The sequence below is a fragment of the Phocoena sinus genome, chromosome 1, assembly GCF_008692025.1.
Source record: "Phocoena sinus isolate mPhoSin1 chromosome 1, mPhoSin1.pri, whole genome shotgun sequence".
In the NCBI taxonomy this organism is placed as follows: domain Eukaryota; kingdom Metazoa; phylum Chordata; class Mammalia; order Artiodactyla; family Phocoenidae; genus Phocoena; species Phocoena sinus.
The window spans coordinates 12742488-12762354 of NC_045763.1; the positions used below are offsets into that span (position 1 = coordinate 12742488).

Genomic DNA, 19867 nt, shown 5'->3' on the forward strand with positions numbered 1-19867 from the left:
CACGTGGGATCCTTCCGGACCGGGGCACGAACCCGAGTCCTCTGCATCGCAGGCGGACTCTCAACCACTGAGCCACCAGGGAAGCCCAACTTTGCTTCTTTGAATACAACCTTTTGCTGAGTCTAGGCAACAGGGGCCCTGGGCCCACAGTGGGTAAGGATAAGGGTGGCAGGGTAGGGACATCGCATTTAGCTGGTGGGACAGGTAAGGATTTCTCTAGGAGGAAAAGCCTCAGTCGCGGCTTACAAGTCAGGAGATGGCAGGACATTCAGGAAAAGCCGAGGGAAGCGGAGGCTGGAGGAGAGAGAGGCGTCAGGCTGAGCTGTCTAGGTAGCTACAGCTTTGAATCTCAGCCAACTGGACACCAGGTGTAAGTGTTGAGGCGATGGGGATGACCCACAACCAGACAATGGATTGCAGTGGGATCTGTATTAGTTTTCTTTGCAAAGGCCCGCGGGACCTCGTGGAAGAGAAAGCCCCCAGACAACCCTGGTCCGCTCCGCATCAAATTGGCTCCTAGGTCCGTCCGCCGCATGTCTTGAGCCAGAGCCTCCAGCAGAGGGCGCGTGGGCGATAAGCGGCCGAGGCCCGCGAGCTGCCGCTCTAGCCTAACATGGACCATAGAGTCGCGCCGCTTCCGCCCCGCGGCGGGGAAGGAGCCGGAAGTCCAGCGGGCTCCGGGCGTCGAGATGGAGGAAGGCGAGTACGAGTCGGTTCTCTGTGTCAAGCCAGAGGTCCACGTCTACCGCATCCCGCCGCGGGCCACCAACCGTGGTTACAGGTGACCACCCGCCGCCGGGCCAGGCTAGCCACCACCTAACCCCTTCCCTGTCACCCCCGACACGCCCACTGTGGGAGCTGAGGACGGCCCCGCCAATTGACGGGCGAGGGGCAGGGTGCGCGGGGAGGTAATGCTGCGGTTTCTTTCAGTTCGAGGCCAGAGTAGGGAGGGGGACCCAGACTTTCGCCTTTCTCAGTCTGACGCATGGGGCTCCCGGCAGCGGGGAAGGCATGAAAGCCGAATCTAGCGCCGAGCGGGCTGCCGGGGACCCAGGTGGGCCAGGGACCCTAAACGGGGTCAGGAGTGGTGGTGTCACAGACCTGTGTTTTTCAGAGCTAACCGATGGCCTTGAAGGGATCCTTGAAAAGCCTTCGGGAAGGGCACTCTGTCACTGGCAGAAATCCCCGAGGGGAAGAAAGGGAACCCCGAATCGGTCAAAAGAACCCGTCCCGGGTAGTTTTAAGCTGATGTTGAAAGCCCAGGGACCCCTCCCTGCCCAGCTTCCTTGGCACGAGCTGCAGTCCTTATCACAGCCTGTAGCAGTTGGGAAGCATCTATCCGTACTTCGCTGGTGAAATGTTCACCTGAGAGAAATAAATACCCGTGTTTGTAAACGTAGAGTGTGTAGAAGGGAACACAGGAAACTACCCCACCAGAGGAAAATGGAGGTTGAAAGGAAACTTCCTGTGACTTGATATCTCTTTGTACTGTTTGCATTTTGTCACCATGTATCAAAAGAAGAAAAATATTAAAAGAAAATATGATGTACCTGACACAGACAACCTGGCCTATGGCTGTTTGTGCCACCGGGGGTGGGGGGGGCTCTTGAACGCAATGTTTGTCCAAGTTAGTTGGAAATACAGGATTGGCCTGAGCCACAAGAATGGTGGAGTGTCCACATACCTGGCCTTTTGTTACTTTCCAGTTGTGTTAATGTGGGCTTATAGCTGATTGTCTTTTCTTTTTTTTTAAAATGCATTAGTTAATTCATTAGTTAATTTTTGGCTGCATTGGGTCTTCGTTGCTGCACGCGGGCTTTCTCTAGTTGTGGCAAGTGGGCCTCTCATTGCAGTGACTTCTCTTGTTGCGGAGCACAGGCTCTAGGCATGCAGGCTTCAGTAGTTGTGGCATGTGGGCTCGGTAATTGTGGCTTGCGGGCTCAGTAGTTGTGGCTCACGGGCTCTGGAGCGCAGGATCAGTAGTTGTGGCGCACGGGCTTAGTTGCTCTGTGGCATGTGGGATCTTCCTGGACCAGGGCTCAAACCCGTGTCCCTTGCCTTGGCAGGTGGATTCTCAACCACTGTGCCACCAGGGAAGCCCTTATAGCTGATTCTCTAGTGAACAAATATTTTATTGAATATTTACTACATCCATGACATAATTTTAAAATAATATGAAAGCAACAGTAGTAATAATAACAAAAAAACCATTTTGCTTTCTATCGTCAAACTGGAGATGGGCCATCAAACCAGAGGTGATCATCTGCCCCCACCCCCTTCAGTAGGATGAGTTTGGTCCCTCTTGGTCCCAAGAGATCGAGGTTACCAAGTGTTAGGACTGGCTAGGTTGGCATAGAGGAAACTGCCAACCTCTGCACTTCAGCCTCAGAACTCTGCTTATCTTGAGTCTAAGGCCTCCTGCCGGAATAAGAGGAACTGAAGCTGAGTCAGCTGACTTGTGAATGGAGAGTCTGCATTTGTGTGGCCTTGAAAACAATCTGCGTCCACAGTTAATGGTATCTCTCCAAGTCCTGGCATATGCTAAGGGACTTCCAAGAAAAGCCTCTTGGAAACACCCAAGGTTTTTGCTTTTGGGGGTTTTACTGAGCTGCTGCTTAGAACTAAAATATGAAGTTAATACTTTAAAAGGGCCAAAAGAGGCCATCGTGGTAGGTCTGTGGTTTCCTGGGTTTATTTCTTCTCAGGATACCCTTGAGAATGTATTTCCTCAATGCTCATTCACTTATCCCACACGTCCTGTTGCTCTCCTTTTCTCTTCTACCGATGATTGCTCCCCTCTCTCCTCTTCCTTCAAGATGGTCTCAGTGGTCCCAAATGATTGCTCTGACCACTGCAGCCTGGCAGTGTCATAAACAAACCATGGGCCCTGGTAGCTGCTTTCTCTACGGAAAGAAAACGGAATCCTACTTCAGAGACAGTCTCTATAATCTGGAACTGGGGTTGGCCAACTACGACCCACTGTGTTTTTGTTTGGCTCATAAGCTAAGAATGGTTTTTACATTTTTAAGTGATTGGGGAAAATTTGAAAGAATATTCCGTAATGTGAAAATTGTATGAAATTCAGATTGTCCGTAAAGTTTCACTGAAATACAGCCATGCTCAGTAGAAAATATTTGGTTAAAATAATTAAAGCACCCACATGCTCACGCACCATGACTGCTTTCCCTCTGCAGCAGCAGAGTGAGTAGTTGGGACAGAGATCGTATGGCTCTTCTCTCAAAACGTTCGCCAACCTTTGGTCTGGAGCGAGCAGCCCACATCCCTTCCCATTCCCGCCCCCAGCATTGGAGTAGTGGAGCAGGAACCTCTGGCAGAGGCACAATGGTTTTTGTCCCTTTAGGGCTGCGGAATGGCAGCTGGACCAGCCATCATGGAGTGGCCGGCTGCGGATCACTGCAAAAGGGCAGGTGGCCTACATCAAGCTGGAGGACAGGACCTCAGGTAAAGGCAAGGGAGGTCTGCGTGGTACCATACCTCCCACTTTGTGAAGGGATGGGTGGCCCGAGCCTGGCCAAGCCACTCAGGGATCGTGGGGCCCTGTCCTGGAAATCAAAGGCCCGGGTATACTTACAAGCCGCTTCCATTCCCCCAGCCTTTAGTTTAAAAGGAAGTATTTCCTGTCAAGCACCTGTTCTTTTGGGCATCCTTAAGAAAATACTAATTTTGGAGCCCAGGGAGAGAAGACATGCAGGTTGGCCCCAAGTAGGAAGCTCCGGAGCTTGCCTGGAAGATAAACCAAGTGAAGACGCATAGCCCTCTGCTGCTGAGCTCGGGTTCTTAATCAGGAATTCTGCTTATCGACCAAATGGTAACCTCCCAGATTGACCACACCCATTAACTGAAAGAACTGGAAACTGTCCTCAGCTCTTTCTGTGGTGAGAGGACAAGCCAGGCTGGGCTGTGCTGGGGTCAGCTGGCAGTTCTCACCTTTGGTGAAATCTCTCTGAAGTCCTGCACCACCAGGGCCTCTGGGTGAGCTGTGGAGGGCAGCGTGGCCTGGAATAGTGCCAGCCCCCGCAGCCAGAGCCGGAATCGGGCGCAGGGCTTGTCCAGTCAGATGCCCCGGCATTCGGTCATTTATTTTTTCTAACATGTAGAGATTTTCCTTGTGGGGCAAATAAAATGCCAAGATCCATAGGCAAAACTGGCTGCCTCTTCTCAGATCTGCATCACTTTTGTCTGAACTGTGGGACCTTGGGCAAGCCACGTGACCTTTGGCACCTTGGCCTCCTTTTTGGTGAAATGGGGATCGCATTAGCTCCTACTTCACAAGGTTGTTGGAAATACAAAGTGAGCACGTATTTATCCGAATGCTTTGTGAACTGCAGGGTGACCCAAAGCACTGATTTGTTTTGAGCATGACTGAGCATTAGTGGCAGAGGACTTCGAAGGGACAGCTGCTGTGGCTAGGCCAGAGAACTCTGGCTGCCAGAGTTGCTGGGTTGTCCCAGGTGGTGTCACAAGGGAATGGCAACACCTGTTCTCTAGGGGCCTTGGGAACTGACTTTAAGGTACACACCTGGTGTACCAGCCACTGCTCAAAGCTGAGCCTCACCTGCGGGACCCACCCCAGGACGCTCTTAGCTTGAGGTCATGCCCACTGGGTCGTGTTCGTCTCCCACTTTCCAGTCACTCCAGGCCAGGGTGTCTCAGCCTCAGCACTAGTGACATTTGGGGCCAGCTGAGTGTTGTGGTCTAAGTCATATTTAAGATATTTAGCACCATCCCTGACCTCTACCTACTAGATGCCAGTAGCACCCCCCAAGTTGTGGCAAACAAAAATGTCACCGCATGTTGCCAGATGTCCCTTGGTGGAAGGGAGGGACAAATCAGCCATGGTGGAGAACCACTGCTCTAGGCTGAAGGCATCCAGGTGAATCCCAGTCCCCAGGTACCAAACTAGAGAGGACAGAGAAATTAACAAGAAGCTACAAACTCAGGCCACCGATTTGGATTCAGTTCAGCCTTAATTACACAGTCGCCTCTGACCCATAGGATTTAGTAGAAACTATTGGTTAAATACTTAAAACATCAACTGAGATCAGCACTCGCAAAAATGATGCCAGTCGTAAATGTTCACAGAAGGTGTGTGCTGCTCTGCACCCTGGAGAGCCGTAGTTAATAAGGGGGTGCATTTCACAAGAGCTCCTTTTAAAAGAGTCACTCTTTTGGCCTGAGATTAGATTAAATCCACTGGCTTCAGATTCTTCTGTGAGTGCAAAAACCCTCCCCCCTTTCCAGTGGGTTCACCTGCTCCTCTAGAGGCCTGCCTCAGGCACCAGGTCTTTTTTGAAGGTATGATCTCCATGAGCCAGGGCCCTGGGGGTGCAGGCCGTGGCTGTGAATGGCTGAGGCAGGTGGAATGAGTGGCCAGCAGCTCCAGCCCATCGTTCTCATGTAGAAATGGAGGCCCAGCGTTGCTAGAGCTTTTGATTTTAAGAGAAGCCAGACATCTGGATTATTTTACAAGTAATCTGATTTTGAAGTGTTTGGCAGTTAAATTGAAAATGCTGAAACTGTGAGTGGATCTGACCTGTAAGCCACCTCTGACTTAAACCTCTCCTTGGTTATATTCCTCTGTTTTCCCTTTGGCCAAAGTGGATTTGACTTGAAACCCAGAGTCAGGTTTGCCCATCTGCCTCTCAGCAAAAGGCCCCAGTCATGTGATAGAAACAGCCTGGGGGTGCTCAAGGCTCGCCCTCCCTTATGCTTTCAGGGGAGCTCTTTGCTCAGGCCCCGGTGGATCAGTTCCCAGGCACAGCTGTGGAGAGCGTGATGGATTCCAGCAGGTACTTCGTTGTCCGCATCGAGGATGGAAACGGTACGCATGGGACTTGGAGCTTCTTCCTCTGAGAAGGGTTTTCTCTGCCTCTGGGAAGTGGGATTGATCGTGTGTTGTCCCCCAGGGCGACGGGCGTTTATTGGAATTGGCTTCGGGGACCGAGGTGATGCCTTTGACTTCAATGTTGCCTTGCAGGACCATTTCAAGTGAGTGGCTCCAGGAGACACGTACTCATGCCTCCTCCCTCTCCCCGGACAGAATGGCCTCCCAGGCTAAGATACCCAGGTGGTTGTGTGTGCTATGTCTGCCAGCAGAGCCTCAGGAAAACTCACTTCTCCTTCGGGGCAGGTCACCTTCTCTGCGCTCTGCCAGTCCTCATCTCTGCTTTGAAGTCATTTCCTTTACCCGAGGTGCACCTCTGCCACCCCAAGTCAGCTGGCCCGGCCTTTGAGGTGTCACATCTCTTCCCTCATCAGGCCCCTGAGCGGCCAGAGTCCTTGTCAGGCTCCTTTGGCCTTTCTGGGCCTGTCCCTCCATGCTGCGATAAGCAGTGCTCGGATTCCCAGGCCACTCAGCACACACCCTGGTGGCGCTTTCTGAAGCTAAATGGGCAGGAAAGCTTCTCCCCCGCCATCTGCAGGCCTCCGCCTCTGGCTGCGGCGGGTGTGCAGCTGCTCTCGTGGGCCCCTCTAGCTCTTCTCTGCTTCGGGTGGCTACTAAGAGGGGTGCTGTATGGAGGGTAGGAGACCTTTTTGGTTGCTTTCAGTACTTTCTGGGCACTTGTCCTGTCTCACCATCTACTTTTTAAGCCCCTGGGAGGATGTGGAGAACTTGTCTTAGTCTTCGTGCCACATGCTGAGGAGGAGATGGCCAGGTTCTCAGATTTCCTAAAGACCAGTGTTAGGACTCTCTACGTAAGTGCCCTCATGATTTTCATAGCAGCCCTTAAGGCATAGAGTGTTGTCATCCCATTTTGCTGATGAGGAAACTGACGTGCATGCAGCTGCGTATGTGTCAGAACTAGGATCTAAATTCACACCTGACTCCCAGGCTGCTCTCAGTTTCTACCCCGCTGCTGCAGTAAAAGCCTCGTCCTGGACTGGTGGCAGGTATGAATGAAGTGAGTGCCTGAAGCCAGGCCAGCTCGCCTCTTCCTCACCTTTTCCTTCCTGTTCTTTCCCCAGGTGGGTGAAACAGCAGTGTGAATTTGCAAAACAAGCCGAGAACCCAGATCAAGGTCCCAAATTGGACCTAAGCTTCAAGGAGGGCCAGACCATCAAGCTCAACATTGCAGTGAGTCCCCCCCTCACTTGGCTGTCACGGCCACCACACCAAGCCCAGCCCAGAGCCCAGAGCCCATCACTCTTTTCCTCACAGTTCAGCACATGTTTATTGAGCAGCTGCCCGGTGCCAGGTACTGTGCTGGGGGCGAACGGAAGGGCTCTGCTGTCATAGAGCTCAGAGTTGAGCTGAGATGGGCGGAGTCTGGGTGTGATTACAACATGGCGGGATGGTTCTACGACCTAGGGATGTCTTCAGTGCCATGAGCTCCTAGAGGAGGAGCGTGCAGTCCAGAGTTAGGGGGAACCAAGGAAGGCTTCCTGGCAGAAGCGACCTGTAAGCAAGGGAAGAGGGGTCAAAGGGTGGTTCCAGCAGAGGGAACGGCATGTGCCAAGCCTCTGCTTTGAGGAACATCAGTCACTTGCTGCCAGAGCTGGTGTTTCTGTCCTGGCTTTGGGGGCTGGGTGGGGTGGGGGTGTTTCTGTCCTGGCTTTGGGGGCTGGGGTGGGGTGGGGGGTCAGCGTGCTCATCCCAAGCTGTGTCTTGGTCTGAGCCTTGAGGAAAGAAGATTTGGTAGCACTCTGGGCAGGAAAGCCTCGAGGGTGGGCACTGGGAGTCATGGGCAGCTTCTGCTGGTGGTGTCGTCCTGGCTCCCTGTGTCTTGTCCTGAGCTGCCCTACATCTGGCTTTCCCCCGTTAGCTCCTGTTGAGAAGAGGGAAAGGTCAAGCTGGGATGGACAGCCAAGACTTGGCCTTTACCTGGCTATGGGGGTGGAGATGAGTGATTTGGGGGAACCAAGGACCCCGTGGATTTGTTTTCTGAAGAAAGTTTGTAACCCTAAAATAACGCTCTTCCTCTTTACTTACTATCTCTTTCTCCTCTTTTCTGCTTCATGCTGGTGATGGTTTGGGACCCTTGAAGTTGGCCAGCTGGCCCTTAAGAGAAAATCCAGGTCATGTCCAGTGAACTGTTGGGGATGTGAATCTCTGTCTTGCTGGGAGGAAACTAACATTTAATGAGCATCAGCTGTGTGCCAGGTAGTGTTTTTAGGTACTTCTCCTGTGAATTAAACATCCTCCCCTCTTATAGGTGGGGAAGTTGAGGTTTAGAGAGCTTGAGGGTCTTGCCCAGGGTCGTAGAGCTAGAAATACCTGGCACAGCTGGGCTCACGCCCAGGTCTTTGAGGGCTTTTGCCTTCAGGCTGTGGTCTCAGCACGTGATTAAGCTGCTGCTCTCCTGACAAGGTGGGAACCACGTCGTCTTCACCTTTGAGCTGCTCTGGTTTCTGGTTCACCTGGCTGTTCAGGTTTTTGTTTTTCTTTTTTAAATGTTCTGTCGAAGTATAATATGCGTACAGAAAAGTACACACGTTATAAATGTAGAACTCAGTGAATTTTTAAAAACCAGGTTTACCCCTACAAACTAGCCCCCAGACCAAGAAAGTGGGCGATTATCAGCACTCTGGAAGCCCCTCTCCTGCTCTCTCCCACAGGATGGAGTGGCCACTGTGCTGACTTTGAACACCCTAGGTTTTGTGTTCAGTGTTTTATTAATTGACTCATACACTTCATACCCTTTTGTGTATGACTCCTTTCCTTTACTCAGTGTAGTATTTGTGAGAGCATCCATATTGTTTTGTGTAGTTGCTTTTTTCTCGTTGTGGCATGCTCCGTTATGAGAACATATCCCAATATCTACCCATTTAAGTGATGGTGGACTTTTAAGTAGTTTCCATTTGGGGGCTATTGCAAGTAGTTCTGCTGTGAATGTTCAAATGTGTCTTTTGGTGCACATGTGTATGCGTTTCTGTTGGGTCCATGTAGGAGTGGAATGGCAGGGGCGTCGGTTCATACGTTCAGCTTTAAAGATTCTTCCAGTTTTTCAACGTCGTTTTCTCTGGTTACATTGCCACCAGCAGAATATGAGTGTTCTGGTTGCTCCATACCCTTTTCAGTACTTGATATGCTACATCTTAGCCGTCCTGGTGGGTGTGTAATGGTATATCATTGTAGTTTGATTTGCATTTCCCTGATGATTAATGAAGTCAGGTGCTGAGTTTTTAAATTAAAAGCATTTGTGATAGCTTTAGAATTGTGATGCATTGAATACACCCCATAACAATGGAAGTGTTGGATGGATGGCTCTTGACCATCTTTTGGTGATACAGACGTTTGGGGCCCAGGGGTCACCTTGGGCCTCCTCTTGAAGTTTTCTGATCGCAGAGGCACTCCAGCAGAACTGACTGATCGCATTCCTGCCCTCTCTTTAGAACATGAAGAAGAAGGAAGGAGCAGCTGGGCCTCCCCGAGCCCGGCCCGCCAGCACAGGAGGACTGAGCCTGCTTCCCCCTCCCCCAGGGGGGAAAACCTCCACCCTGATCCCTCCCCCTGGGGAGCAGTTGTCTGTGGCGGCATCCGTTGTCCAGCCAGCAGTTGCTCCCAGTTCAGGTCAGTGCTCGAGGGTGACTATTCTTGGTGCTAAGCCTGCACCTTTGGGTTCTTCTTCCTCTCTGGCAGCTGGGGCCCCATGGCTTTCCCCCCTTCGCTCACACTGGTCACACTTAGTACCCGTGTGTGACAAACTGGAAGGTGGATGCCACAAAGCTGGTCCTGTCCACACTGGGTAAGGGCTTCCTCTCTTCCCACCACTTACCCCTTCAGGGCGTCTGTCCCCCATGATGGGCAGGGGCTACAACTCATTTGTTGCTGTGAAATCATCAGCGTGTGGGTTTCTGGTTCTCAGAGGCTGCTCACTGAGTGAGTGAGTAAGTGATGGAGACATGGTCTCTGCTCACAGGGAGCTCAGTATAATAGGAGAGAGGAGTCATGGGCACAGAGACCAAACGTATGGGGACCAGACTAACTACCAGCCAGCATGATCTGGGGAGGCTTCATGGAAGAGGTGGCATTGAATTGGACCTTGAAGGAAGAAGATTGGGGCTGGGGACACTTGCCATTCCAGACAGAAGAAGAGCATGAATAAGGCTTAGACTTCTAATATTTAAAACACTGGCTGTGTTTAGGGAGATGAAGGCAGCATAAGTGTTCCAAGGTGAGTGGTGGGAAATAAAATTGGAGATTTAGTTTGAAGCAAGCTCCTCAGTGAGGCTGTTTGGTGCTAGAAAGCTGGGAGGCAGCTCCCCCAGCAGGCTGCACTGATGCTTGTTCCAGGGTGTAGGGAATGCCTTTTGGAGACCCTGGGATTCCAGAAGTTAGTGCCTAGTGCCAGCCTCTGGCAGTGCTGGGATGCCAGCCCAGTCCTTCAATGTCCCTGCCCTGCCTGCCCAGCCCGGCTTGATGCTCCTGGCCTTCCCCAGGCTGGGTGACTGTCACCAGCCCGCTTTCTCCACAGAGCTCTCACCAGCATCTTGGGGGATGGGGGGCAGAATCCAGACAAGAAGCCTGCTTTCTTTCCCTTTTAAGGGTCATGGACATTGGCTCCCCTATCTGGAGGTCAGGCTTCAAACCTCAGCCCTGTGGGAAATACCTTAATCTAGGAGGGTGGCAAGAGTAGCAGTCAGGGAGCACCCCTGCCTGGACCCTAGCAGTTATTCTCAGAGTGAGTCCGAGGACCACCTGCCTTGGCATCACCAGGGACAGGGGCAGGACTCTGCACACTTAATGTTATTTGTGTGCTCACTAATGTCTGAGAGCCACTGTCTTAGGCCGTCCCTCCGTTGCTGGTGCTTTTTTTTTTTTTGCGGTACGCAGGCCTCTCACTATTGTGGCCTCTCCCGTTGCGGAGCACAGGCTGCGGAGCACAGGCTCCGGACGTGCAGGCTCAGCGGCCATGGCTCACGGGCCCAGCCGCTCCGCGGCATGTGAGATCTTCCCGGACCGGGGCACGAGCCCGTGTTCCCTGCAGCGGCAGGTGGACTCTGAACCACTGTGCCACCAGGGAAGCCCTGCTGGTGCATTTTTAATGGCCAGTATGGAGATCCTGCTATGTGCCAGGTAGTGTTTGAGACCCTTTTGATACTACAGGTACAGCCCAAGTCCCTGCTCTCAAGGCCTTATGTTTTAATGTGTAAGACAGGCAGTTGGCATGTTTACGAAGAAAATGGTGTCAGGTAACGAGAGTTGTGAATAGCTAACATTTTTTGAGCACTTACTCTGTGTTCCAAAATCAGACTGGCTGAGTTCAAATTCAGAAAATTGCCTACTACTTTGTTCCTCAATTTTCTTATCTGTAGGGTGGGGGTAGTAATGATCCCTACAGTACCGGTTTCTTGTGCGGATCCGATGAGCCAATCCACATACAGCACTCAGAACAACGGCTGGAACATTGTAAGCACTCGCTGAATGTTAGCTCGCATTGTAGGATGTTGTCGTCATTATCATCGCTGTTTGCTGGGCCTGTTCTAAGCCTTCCACATATATTAACTTATTTAATTCTCAGACCAGACAGTCTCTGTTACTGTCTATTTTAGAGAGAAGGAAACTGAGACTTAAGTAACCTGCATAAAGTCAAACAGCTGGTCCTGGCCTGTCTTCCTCCAGTGACTGTGATGTGGTTCAAATGAGATAATGTCCGTTAGGCACTTGGTGAACTGCAAAACTAAACTGTGGAGGGCCCTAGTTCTATCTGGTTTCCCAGCCCAGAGCACATTAGACATAGCAAAAAAAAAAAAAAAAATTTTTTTTTTTTTTTTTTTTTGCCACACCACGTGGCATGCAGGATCTTAGTTCCCTGACGAGGATCGAACCTGCGCTCCCTGCAGTGGAAGCGTAGAGTCTTAACCACTGGACCTCCAGGGAAGTCCCTAGACATAGCAAATTGGTGGGAAGGTGGAGGGTGCAGGCACAGGGCCTTCAGAAAGGACAGCTGGCAGCACTGGGGGAGGTGCCAGAAAGACACAAAAGCAGCACTGCTGCCCCATCGTGCCACCCACCCCAGTGAAGAGATACACGCAGCTGTGTAACTAAAAATGGTGGAACTCTAGGCGTTCTAAGCAGTAGATATGGAAAGACTGATGCTGCTGTCCATAGCTTCCAGAACAGCCCAGGGATTAAAGAAAAGCCCAAAGGAGTAGATTCAACTTCATCATTCTTATGAAAAGTAGGAAAATTAGAAAAGAAATTAAGCAAGGTAAACAGAAAATACGAAATAAAATGGTAGAAACTAGTGCACGTGTTCAGTAAAAAGGATGAACTGGCAAAATATAACAAGAGAAATTGCGGGATCAAGTCTAATAGTGGGAGAGGTCCAGAGGCCAAAAGCCTACAGTGCAGCCCTCAGCTCCCCACAATACTGCACACACGCACACTTTTAAAAAAAGATACACACAGCTGCCCACGTCTTTGTTACTTCTGGAAGGCTCTCCCCAGCCCCTAACCAGTTTGGCTCCCAGGACTTGGTACTTGTCTGGCACAGAATTGTCTCAGCTTGTTGATGCAGACTCTGGACTGAGGACTTTATATGAAGACAACCTTGTGGTTCTGGTGGGCATTCTCCATCCAAGAGGTCAGGGCAGGAGATAGTAAATTTTAAACAGATTTCCAACATAAACGGTTGAAACAAGGTCAGCCTCAGGTACAGGTGATGGTGTGTGACTCGCCCTTGCTGGTACCCCTCCCCTCCACCGGGTATGTGGCCTCTGTCTCCAGGAGCCCCTCGAGGGCTCGTAAGAAGACAGTGGAAATGTGGCTGCTTGTAGGTGTTTTGTTGCCCCAAAGCACGTCTCTCTGCGTATGTCTTTCTCAGTCACCTGGAATCTCGAGTCTGATTTCGGGGTCACTGAGACAACCAAGAGGGGAGATCTCTGACTCCTCTGTCTCCTTCTCTTCTCTCCCTTCCCTTCAGACTTGGAGACATCAATTGGAGGTGCCACTGTGTCCTGGCCGCAGCCCAAGCCTGCCGCTCCTGCCACCGCCGACATCTGGGGAGACTTCACCAAATCCACAGGGTGAGGAGGGTCATGTTCTCTGTGGGGGCCTGGGGCCAAGGCTCTTTCTCTCAAAAACCTGGGAGCAACAGCTCTGGTTCAGACATTTTCCGGCCAGCCAGAGGACAGAGCCCCAGAGTGCCCACTTTGGGAGGCATGTTTCTCTCCGGGAAGGCTTTTTGCTGGTTTCCACTGCTGGGTGGCCTGGAGCCACCTTCTGCAACTCTTTCTGGTCTTTAAACCACCTCACCAAGTGCTTTGGCTTGTCACCAGTACCTCCCTCTTCCCCTCCTCCCCTGCAGCTACCCTAGGATACTGGGCTGAGAGTTAACCTGGGTTCTGGCCTTGGCCCGTTGTCATGGGACCTCTGAGGCAGGGTCTCTTGCCTTTTCTGCTTCCTTAAAATTTCGAGCCTTTACTTGGTGTCAGGGTGAAGAGATGCTAAGTACTAGTCACACAGTTATTTATGTGGACAAACTCTAGGACAGGAGTCAGCACACATTTTCTGTAAAGGACCAGGAAGCAAATAGTTTAGACTATGCAGACCATGTGGGCTCTGTTCCGGCTGCTCAGCACTGTTCTTGTAGCTCAAAAGCAGCCACAGACAGTATATAAATGAATGAGCATGGCTCTGTACAAATGAAACTTTATCTACTAAAACAGGCAGAGGACTAGATTTGGTCTAGTCCTGGGCTGTAGTTTGCTGACCCCTGTTCTAGAACATTCGGGGACTGGCCTTTTGGAGCTCTTTCTGCCCAGAAAGAAGTCCCGTCTTATCTGCTTTGTATTTTCAGATATCTGAAATCTCCCACCCCTCCCTATCTAACCTTTCCAGGTCGACCTCCAGCCAGACTCAGCCAGGCACAGGCTGGGTCCAGTTCTGACCTGAGCACAACTCCTTTTCCTCACACAACTTCTGGAAAGGAGCTGCCTCATATGGGCGGAAGGAAGGAGGATGAAGCACTCCCTGGCCAGCCTCTGTTTGGAGCATGACTCTCTCCTCTCCTCTTCCTTGCCTGACCTCTCCTGACAGACTGGGCGTGTCAGGCAGTAAGTGGGCACCATGTCGCGCTGTTTCCTGGGATTCGAGCGTGCAGCCAGAACACGGGAGAAGAGTTGCAGGATCCCTGTCCCTGTCTGTCCTCTTGACTTGAGAGAGACTCTGAGACGTCTTCCATCGCAAAGACTCGTATTAAACACAAGCCCCTGAAGCAAAAGAAGGGGTCGAGTGTGCTGCCTGGATTCAGATCACCCCTTCTCGGGGGGGGGGGGTTACAGGTGTCACGTGATCAGTGTCTGGAGGGGGGCTTTCCTCACTCCCATTGGCTGTAGCCATTCCAGTCAGGTGCCTTAAGAGGAGGGATTCCTTCCTGATTTCTAGCAGGTTTATAGGCTGCAGCTTGGACAGATAATCAGGAGGGAAATCAAGAGTATTAACCAGACTTTTAAGATTTTTTTGATACTTGCTTTGCTAACATGCTGGTCTGCACTAACTGCTTGTCTTTGCAAAAGGCTTGCTTCTGTAGTCCGCGCCCGCAGGGGCCTCTGAAAGCATTCCTCACTGTCAGTCGCAGGAGCTGCTCCGAGCCCCAGGAAGCAGTGTTCATCTCGGCTATGGGGCCTGGTTTCCGTGTTTGCCGGGCCGGGCAGACGCTGGAAACCAGGTGCGACAGTGTTCGCGCTGGAAAGTGGCAGCTGTTCTCACGCAGGTGGGGCTCTGACCTTCCCGTTCGCCGGCGGCTCTCTGGGCCCACAGTGCAGTTCCTGGCGGACTTGGGTTTTCTCCTGGGTGGTTTCTGAAGTGCCTTGTCTGCAGACAACCTCTTACTTGCTTTTCTCCTTCAGGGACTGTACATGAAAGACAGAAAGAGTTCTGAAGCAACTGGAAGTCTAGAGTTGCCTGGTTTATAAGAAATAATTTTATAAGAAATAATTTTATCTGAGCACAACCTCTAAAATTGCTTTTATCGACATACATTACCTCTTAATTGAAAGATTTCTTTTTTTGAAGGGTCAAGATGATGAACTGAAAAGAAGTGTTAGCCCCTTTGTGGGACCAGATTTCTAAGATGAAAAATAAATATTTCTACTCTGTCAGTGTACATCAAAGATGGAAGTGTTTTTGGCGGCATGACAGCCAAACCCTCCAGGATGCCTCAGCCACCTCTCACCACTGAGCATTTGTCCAGACTTAAAAGTCTGGGGCCACGGTGACAGATTGGCCAAAATAGGGGAATTTGGCCCTCTTGCCCTAAGGCAACCAGCAATTTCCCTTCCACATAGAAGAGACAGTCTTTCTGCCATTCTGGGACATTCTGGGCTCCTTGCCTTCTAATGTGGGAGGAGAGTCCTGCCTCCCACCAAGACCTCCCCATAGAAGCATCTTCCTAAATAGTAAGGGTATCTGGGCACACAGAGGCCAAAAAATAAGATAAAGGCCTTGGTGCTTGTCATGTCTGGGTTCTGTAAGAAAGATGCATTTTTATTGTTGGTTAGAAATGGCCGCTCTGGCTGATAAACTGTGTAAGGGAGGACAAAGAAAATTGGAATTGAGGATCCTCATGTCCTTTGAATAAGGAAAAGGAAATTGCATCAAGGGATTCTCAGGAGTAGTAAACTTCTTTGTGTCTGCTTCCCATTACTCTCTACCTTCTTTATAAGTGCTTAGAGGCTGGAAAAGAGGAAGCTTAGAGTTAGAGGAGAGCCTTAACCAGAAGCATATACCATTGAAGGTAAGCCCTTGGGTCCTGCAGACAGACCTGGGCTTTGATCTAGGTTGTCTACTGGTAAATGTGTGACCACAGGCTCCTTAAGCCAAGTGTCACTCAGATGAGGCATATGAAGCACTAGCGGGTGCCCATCCTATAGTGTGACCTTAATCACCTTTATGTAGGATCAGAACCATCACTCATGACGGTGCTGCTAAGGCAGCTGATGAAGGAACAGCGGTCACAAAATCTAACCTGAAAAGCACCCTGAGGGGTCTCTGGTGGGCGGGGGATAGTCTGGTGCTCTCCGTCACCAACTGGAATCCCAGCTACGGGACCAGGGTCCCCAGGAAAACTCCCAGTACCAAACCAGGCATCTCTTCACTTACACCCTTGACTGGAGCTTCCACATTGGTGGGGTGGGGGTAAGAGATGGGTGTTGCGTTTGGGGATTTTGAGACCTGAGCTGCTCTCTGTACAGCAGGAGGACCTGGACACGTTGAGGTGGCAGGCGGACTACAGCAAGATGTTTCCATGATTAAATGGCGTGGCACTGCAGCATCTGTCTTGCTTTAAAGAAACCACCTGCCATGTTGTGTGAGTTGCCCTAATCCGAGGGTCAGTGTCAAGGTGGCAACAGTAGCCTCTGCCGATAGCCTTCCTCAGTTGATCCTCAGATGAGTCCCGCCTGCCAACACTGTGAGTGCAGCCTTACAGAGGACCCAGCCAAGTTGTGCCCAGACTCCTAACCCCCGGAAACTGAGTTAGTAAATGTGTTTCAAGCTGCCAAGATGGTAATCTCATTAGGCAGCAATAGATAACTAATACAAGAGGTGAGTGAAGGGCATTGGAGATGGGAGTCAGTGTGAGAAAAGTCTGGACAGGGACCTCCCTGGTCATGCATGGTTAAGAATCCGCCTGCCAGTGCAGGGGACACGGGTTCGAGCCCTGGTGCGGGAAGATTCCCACACGCCGTGTAGCAACTGAGCCCATGCGCCACAACTACTGAGCGTGCACTCTAGAGACTGTGAGCCACAACTGCTGAGCCTATGTGCCGCAACTACTGAAGCCCGTGCGCCTAGAGCCCAAGCTCTGCAACAAGAGAGACCACCAAAATGAGAAGCCTGCGCATCGCAATGAAGAGTAGCCCCTGCTCGCCGCAACCAGAGAAAAGCCCGCGTGCAGCAACGAGGGCCCAACACAGCAAAAAATATAAAAAATTTTGAAAAGAATCCTGCCAATGCAGGGGCACGGGTTCGAACCCTGGTCCAGGAAGATCCAACGTGCGATGGAGCAGCTGAGCCCCTGCACCACAGCTACTGAGCCCGAGTGCCACAGCTACTGAAGCCCAAGCGCTTAGAGCCCGTGCTCCGCAACAAGATAAGCCACCGCAGTGAGAAGCCCGCGCACCACAATGAAGAGTAGCCCCTGCTCACCGCAACTAGAGAAAGCCCGGGAACAGCAACGAAGACACGGTGCAGCCAAAAATTTTTTTTTAAAGTGGACAGATTTAATGGCTGTATGGCCTTGGGAGGTCACTTAACCTGCTCCTTGGGGGCCTCACTTTCCCTGTATGTGGACAGCAACTATTGCTTATGTGCTGCTTACTCTGCACAAGGCACTGTTCCATGCACTTAACATAAAGTTCATTGCAGGCGGTCCAGTGGTTAAGACTCCTCGTCCCCACTACAGGTGGCACGGGTTCGATCCCTGGTCAGAGAACTAAGATCCTGCAGGCTGTGCGGCCAAAATAAATAATTTTTAAGATTCATTTCATTGTCACAACGGCCCTGTGAGATAGATACTCATCCTTGTTTTACAAGTGATGGGACTGAAGCACAGTGAGGTGATGTAATTTGCCCGAAGTCACATAGCTGCTAAGTTGGAACCCCGGCAGCCTGGCTCTAGCATCCATGCTTTTAATCAGGTTGATCTTGAGTGGTGCTGCTGACAGGGCTGGCACCTAAGACCTGCCTAATACATGGAAGTTCCCATTCACTCCGTGTGGATTAAGAAAGCCCTAATAGGGGGGCTTCCCTGGTGGCGCAGTGGGTGAGAGTCCGCCTGCCGATGCAGGGGACACGGGTTCATGCCCCGGTCCGGGAGGATCCCACATGTCGTGGAGCAGCAGGGCCCGTGAGCCATGGCCGCTGAGCCTGCGCGTCCGGAGCCTGTGCACCGCAACAGGAGAGGCCACAACAGTGAGAGGCCTGCGTACCGCAAAAAAAAAGCGCCCTAATATGGCAGGTGTTTAATGACAGGCCAAGGGGTGGGGCTTTATTCCATAGGTAATTGGAAACCACTGAAATGCATCATAGACACACAGTAGGTGCTCAATATCTTTTGATTTCTCTGAGCAAGGAATGACAGGAAGGTACCATCCTCTGTGGGCAGAGTAGACCTGATTATGGGTGTGTAATGCAATAAGAAAACAGAAAAACACAATACTAACAAGCAAATGTAATATTATCATAGCAAAAGACTGGAAATAGCTTACACGTCTATATTAGTTATCTATTGCTGGGTAACAATCACCCCAAAACTTAGCTTAAGACATTTCTTGTCTGACACCTGGACTGCAGCCTGGGAGAGGTGTGGAGACAATACCCAGCTAAGCTGCACCTGGATTTCCCACCCACAGAAACCGAGACAATAAATGTGTTGGGCTGCTAAGTATTGGGGGTAAGGTGTAGACGTGCTCTCTTTCGCGTAAAATGGGAAGGGGGAAATATGTGCATAAAATATCTAGAAAGATATATAGGAAACAGCACCGCACAGGTTGCCTGTAGGGAGAGACTGGGTGACTAGGAGACAGGGATGGGAGGGATACTTTTACTTTACAACGTTCTGCACTATTTGAATTCGAACCATGTAAATGTACCATCTTTTCAACAAAAGAGAATATGTTTAAGAGGTCATCTGTCATCCTAACACCTAAAGATAGCATGGTTAACGTTTTAGTGTCTTCTCATGTTTTTCCTATTATATCTATATAAGAAATATTTTTCGGGAATTCCCTGGTGGTCCAGTGGTTAGGACTCGACACTTTCACTGCTGTGGCCCAGGTTCAATCCCTGGTCAGGGAACTAAGATCCCGCAAAAAAAAAAAAAAAAAAAAAAATTACAAACAAGGGCTAATTCTGTCCTACTGTTCCGAAACTTTTCACTTAATATAACAATTTCTGGACTTTCCTGGTGGTGCAGTGGTTAAGAATCTGCCTGCCAATGCAGGGGACACAGGTTCAAGCCCTGGTCCGGGAATATCCCACGTCAGGGAGCAACTAAGCCCGTGTGCCGCAAATACTGAGCCTGCGCTCTGGAGCCCACAAGCCACAACTACTGAAGCCCGTGCGCCTAGAGCCCAGGCTCCACAACAAGAGAAGCCACTGCAGTGAAAAGACTGAGCACCGCAACAAAGAGTAGCCCCTGCTTGCCGCAACTAGAGAAAGCCAGCAAGCAGCAATGAAGACCCAACGCAGCCAAATAAATACATACCTACACACATAAAATTTAAAAATATATATGTATAACAATTTCTCCAGTTGCTGAACTTTTTTTGTAACATTTGGAATGACTTAATAGTATTCCATTAAATGAACAACTTACATATGCAAGTGCCCTATTGCTGGACATTTTGGTCTTCCTAATTTTTTGCTATTAAAGCCAGGCATTAAAAGGCATTGCCAATTAGCCTTAAGATATCAGGCAAATCCAGTTAACCAGAACATCTGTCCTCTAAGCCTCCTGGGTAATGTGGTTTTGCTGTTGGTGGGCAGAGTCCAACCCAGCCTAGCACCTGGGTTCGGCAGGCACTTGGCTCCAGCAACCTGGGGTTGGTAAGTCCCAGTCACTTGTTTCCCAGTTACCTGAGTTGCAGACTTAGAACCCTCCGCAGTGAGTAGGTGAGTACCCAACACAACTCCCTTCTGGTGGCTGGACCTTGGGGCTCTGGGCTGGGCACCACCTGGTTATGGAGCAGTGACCAGTGGGCAGCAGCCCTGGGTATTCAAATGCTCACAGGCCAGGCTGAGCTGAGCAGAGTCACTGAGTCAGCACAGCAGGGGAGCTCAAGGCCTCTGGAGGAGGGTTGGTGTAAGTATGTACCTCCCTGCAGCAGGATCCTGGGGCCCCCGGGGATAGGGTCAAGGAGAGAGGAACCGTGTTTGCTGTCCCTCCCAAAATCTCACATT

At 50.8% G+C, this 19867-nt stretch overlaps 1 protein-coding gene and 1 non-coding gene across 3 annotated transcripts; both read left to right on the forward strand.

Annotated features, from left to right (window-relative positions):
- Positions 1–628: 628 nt before the first annotated feature.
- Positions 629–18850, forward strand: NECAP2 (NECAP endocytosis associated 2). 2 transcript variants are annotated; one of them, XM_032639422.1, is made up of 8 exons: positions 629–781; positions 3362–3462; positions 5738–5842; positions 5928–6009; positions 6988–7096; positions 9355–9532; positions 12888–12990; positions 13805–18850. In XM_032639422.1, exons 1-8 carry the CDS (start codon positions 690–692, stop codon positions 13851–13853), a joined length of 819 nt encoding a protein of 272 aa, XP_032495313.1. In that variant the 5' UTR covers positions 629–689; the 3' UTR covers positions 13854–18850. The 2 variants fall into 2 exon arrangements, with proteins under 2 accessions (XP_032495313.1, XP_032495321.1); XM_032639430.1 differs by lacking the exon at positions 12888–12990.
- TRNAE-UUC lies at positions 18692–18763 on the forward strand. The gene has a single exon. It is a non-coding gene; the product is annotated as a tRNA-Glu (tRNA).
- Positions 18851–19867: the final 1017 nt, after the last annotated feature.